Here is a 4,285-nt window from a genome sequence, read left to right on the forward strand (position 1 = left end):
CACACACACACACACACACACGTCCATCTGGCTCTGGGTTCAGCCTCCATTTTTGGTCTTTTCAGGGATGGTTGCTATGGAGACGGTATCCATGCACTTCTATGTAACAAGCCCATCTGGTGTTATGCGTTGTCTGGACATGCAGTGAGATGCAAACCATCACCATGGCAACGCAGGATACTAAGCAGGCCAGAGGTCAGTGTGTGGATGCTACCAGTACTCTGGACCAGTTTGAACTGGTTCCACAGCAGATCCACCAGCAGCTAACAGGGAGAGGCTCACCTGACCCAGAGCTGGAGGAGGAATTCACTCCACTTTCCTGTCACATTAAACGCTGCAGAGCAAACTAACGGTCAAACAAGCCGAGAAATCTCTCCAAACCCCCAGAGTCCAGAACCGCCTGGCAGCAGGAAGTAGGCCGAAACACCAGAAGCACCAACTTCATGTCTGCGTCTGAAACTACAGTCAAACATGGTGGTGGTGGTATGATGGCCTGGGCTGCTCTGCTCTTTCAGGGTCTGGACATCGGCAGAACTTCTGGAGGAGACGATCCGAAACAAAAACGTCTTCAGATGGTCTGAAATGCCACTAAATTGTGAATTAGCGTTAGCGTTAGCGCTGACTTCGTCTTCCCTCTGTCAGAACTGGCCACGCCTCCACCCTCTCCTGGCTCCACCCACTTTGGTGGGATTTTTCAGGCCGGTAGAGGTTCCTTTTAATAAAACGAGATTATGTTTTAAAATCTAATTTTCATATTATTTCAGGTGATGAATGACCGACACTCATCATATATTAATATTTATAACTGCATCAACGTGTTTGATGAGCCTGAAAACGGAGGAACAAACAGAAACAGGTGCTAATACTTTGTCCCAGCCTTTCCGGGCCTTAACGGGTCAGAACTTCATGTTTATGGATAAATATCGGGATTTTCTCCCAGCTGGACTCAGTGGAGACCTGAAGAACCAAATGGATCAGAACCAAACCAGAACGGTTCTAAAAGGCTCGGATGAAACCTGGAGATTATTCAGATTATTCAAGTGTTGCTGCCGGTTCTACCTGAGGATGCCCCCCACCCACTAAGGCATTGTGGGTAAAGCAGGACCTGGCTGCCTCAGCTCCGGAGGTCCTTCTGGTCAAAGACAATGCGGGTCGAAAGGTAGATGGCGACGGCGCCGAAGAGGGCGGAGCTAGCGATGTAGGCGGTGACGGATCTGGCCAGCTGGACGACGGCGCCCATGAAGAGCGTGGGGATGACCTGCGACAGGAGGAAGGTGCTGTCCAAGATGGCAAAGTCCAGGCCCACGCCACGCCGCTCGCCGCCCGCCTCGCCCTGCTGGAGGGGAAAGTATTCCAACCCGTCCTGCCTGTACAGAGGCGGTTTGTGGTTCTGGACCCCCCCCTCTTCCTCTGCAGGGGTCAGGTAGACGGCGTCCTGCCCCGCCGCCACGTCGTTGCTGTGCGAGGTTCTGGGTTTCCCCGGAGACAAGTAGACCTGCAACGAGACGCAGAGATAGAACGGTTAGCGCCGCTGCTACTGGGGGGCGTCAACACCTTAACCTCACCACTGGGGGGCGCCAACACCTTAACCTCACCACTGGGGGGCGCCAACACGTACCTCCTTCTCCTTGTGGTAGTGGCAGGTCAGCGTGTACGGGACGGTCTGCAGTGTGGCGTAGGCGAAGCCGGTGAGTGCGGTCATGGCCGTCACCATGACGACGCTGCCAGACAGGCAGATGCCCAGGGCGGACAGCGTGAAGCTCACCATGCTGCCCAGGTAGACGCGGCGAGGGCCGAAACGCCGCAGCAGGCGGCTCATCGCCAGAGAAAACATGGTGGACGTGGAGCACTGCAGGAACAGGCCCAGGCTGCCGACGCGGATGCCTACATCGGAGAGGACTGGGTCAGAACCATGTCAGAATCCAACACACCACGTGGCCTGCCGTGTTTTGTGTTAAAAATGTTAACGGGTCTCCAGCTATTGTTGACTATACTAAAACATACTGTAGAGCAGGGGAGTCCAAAGTGGGCCCGGCATCCTGCATGTTCTAGTTCTCTCCCTGGTGATTGGACCAACCTCCTCATCAGGTCAGTGTTCTGATTAGGCCTCTAATGAGCCGTCATGTGATCCAGGGAGAGAATAAGACATGCAGGATGCCGGGCCTCCAGGACCCACTTTGGACTCCCCTGCAGTAGAGGCTTAAAAAAGGCAAAACACAAATAAATATTCATATTTTTGCACTTATGTTAAATCCTAATTAAAGGGGCAGTATTCCATATTTTCCAAGCACATAGAATCATTTTATAGATCCAGTAACTATGTTACCTTCAGTTATTAAAATGTTGTATATATCAAACATAACTTTGAATAATTTTGACTTTGTAACCCAACGGCTTCAAATTGGGCCTGTGTCTCTTTAAGAAGCTCCCGCTCTTCCTTAAACTCCGCCTCCAGGAAGTCATTCCAACATGGCTATCATGTTGGAATGATAGCCATGTTGGAACATACCCTAAAATAAATAGCTAAGACCATAAATATCTTGGTTGGTTTTAGATTAAAATGTCGATAAATTAATTCTAGACCCTGAAATGAACTGTGCAGGCTTACAGCTGGGCCTCCAGGTTGCTGAGCCATTAACCAATCAGAGAATGAGGAGGGAGAGTCTGACCTTCATCGTACCGCTGCCGTGCCACGCTCCCCGGCGCCGCGCTGGGGACGCCGCCGTAAAGCCCCTCCCCCACGAAGTCTGTGTAGAACAGCATGAAGGACATGACGGCCATCCAGCTGCAGAGCTGCGCCGCGCACAGCTGCCTGATGACGCGCGGCACGCGGCAGTAGCTCCAGAAGATGGCGGGGATGGTGGTGCGGCAGGTGCGCAGCAGGCAGAGCAGAGGCCCCGCCCCCAGCAGCCGCAGCTTGCACCTGAGCAGAGAGAAGCAGGAGCGAGGGAGTCCGCAGCGCCCCGCCTCCCTGGCGCCACCGCCGCCGGGCTCCGGCAGCGGGCCGGACCGGGCCGGGCCCGAACAGGACGGCTCCTCAGACACCTTCATGGTGACGATGACGCTGGTGACGAAGATGAGGATGAGGAGGGAGAAGAGGCACTCGGCCTGGCCGCCCAGGTAGACGGCCAGCGGGCTGCGGCTCCAGTCCACGGCGGGCAGCAGGTAGCCCACGCAGCCGCCCACGCTGACCATGAAGGAGAACATGGCGAAGGCCCGGCCGCAGTCTTCCTCGTCCCGGTACAGGTCCGACAGCAGCGCCTCCAGCGGCGTGAAGCACACCTGGCCACAGAAGTCCAGCAGGCCCACGCCCAGGATGAGGAAACCCACCTGGAGAAAGGCAGCAGCAGTTAGAGGACGGTTTCCCAGCATGCTCCAGGGCCCACGGGGTCCCGCCCACCTGCAGGGTCTGCTCCGCCCAGGGCAGACGGGCCGCCAGCAGGTCGGCGTTGGGGATGATGAAGAGCGCCAGCAGGACGCCCAGAGACAGCAGCCAGATGAAGGGCCGGCGGCGGCCGTAGCTGCTGTTGCACTGGTCGCTGGCCGAGCCGATCAGAGGGATGAAGAGCAGCCCCAGAACCGGGCCGATACCTGCAGACACACCGGGGAAACCACAAGCTTCACAGGGACGGACTCCGTCTGCTTACCATGGACCTGCTAAAATCATGTTTCTGATCAGAACTTTTCCCAAAATGATCCAGTGACCGTTAGTCAGAAAGTTCATAAATATGAGTAAATGCTGCAGCCTGACCTGCAGGAAGGAATAAATGTGATGCATTTCAACACCAGCACAGAACGACATGTCCGCACAAAGAGAGCAGCCTTCAGTTGGCAGCAGATCTTATAACTGAGCAGTAGAGATGTGTCGATCAGGTTTTTTCCTCCCGATACCGATACCGATCACCCATGAGGGCAGATACACCGATACCGATCACCGATACCGATCACATAATTATTATTATTATTTTTCTTATCATAAACACTACCAGTTACATTATGTGGAAAAAGGAACCATGAATTCACCTTAATTTAGACAAAAACTTGTTTTTAATAACTTTTTTCAAGAAAACTAAACAAAACAGGTATTGTGCAAATTGTACTGCTATTGATAAAACTATCTTTAACAGACTGATAACATATGAAGGCTCTGAAGAGGCTAATAATACAAAGAGCATGGCAACATTGCCAAGAAGTTCAAGTATACAACTTGACATTCAAAGGCAAAAACAGGTTCCATTACAATAAACAATCCAGAGTTACTGAATGAAAACTTCCTGTTAGCATG

General features: G+C 53.1%; 1 protein-coding gene across 2 annotated transcripts in view; it reads right to left on the minus strand.

The window, feature by feature from the left end:
* Nucleotides 1-888: 888 nt before the first annotated feature.
* LOC106953388 (solute carrier family 45 member 3) overlaps nucleotides 889-4,285 on the minus strand; it is a 32,724-nt gene continuing 29,327 nt past the window's right edge. For both annotated transcript variants that reach the window (XM_015042113.1, XM_015042115.1), the window contains exons 3-6: nucleotides 3,401-3,591; nucleotides 2,670-3,330; nucleotides 1,619-1,884; nucleotides 889-1,495 (exon numbers count right to left, since the gene is read on the minus strand). In XM_015042113.1, the coding sequence (XP_014897599.1) occupies nucleotides 1,115-1,495; nucleotides 1,619-1,884; nucleotides 2,670-3,330; nucleotides 3,401-3,591 (1,499 nt within the window). In that variant the 3' untranslated portion in view covers nucleotides 889-1,114. The remainder of the gene's footprint in view (nucleotides 1,496-1,618; nucleotides 1,885-2,669; nucleotides 3,331-3,400; nucleotides 3,592-4,285) is intronic.

The sequence above is a fragment of the Poecilia latipinna genome, unplaced genomic scaffold, assembly GCF_001443285.1.
Source record: "Poecilia latipinna isolate Pla-1442-1.1 unplaced genomic scaffold, P_latipinna-1.0 Scaffold577, whole genome shotgun sequence".
NCBI classification, from domain to species: Eukaryota; Metazoa; Chordata; class Actinopteri; order Cyprinodontiformes; family Poeciliidae; genus Poecilia; species Poecilia latipinna.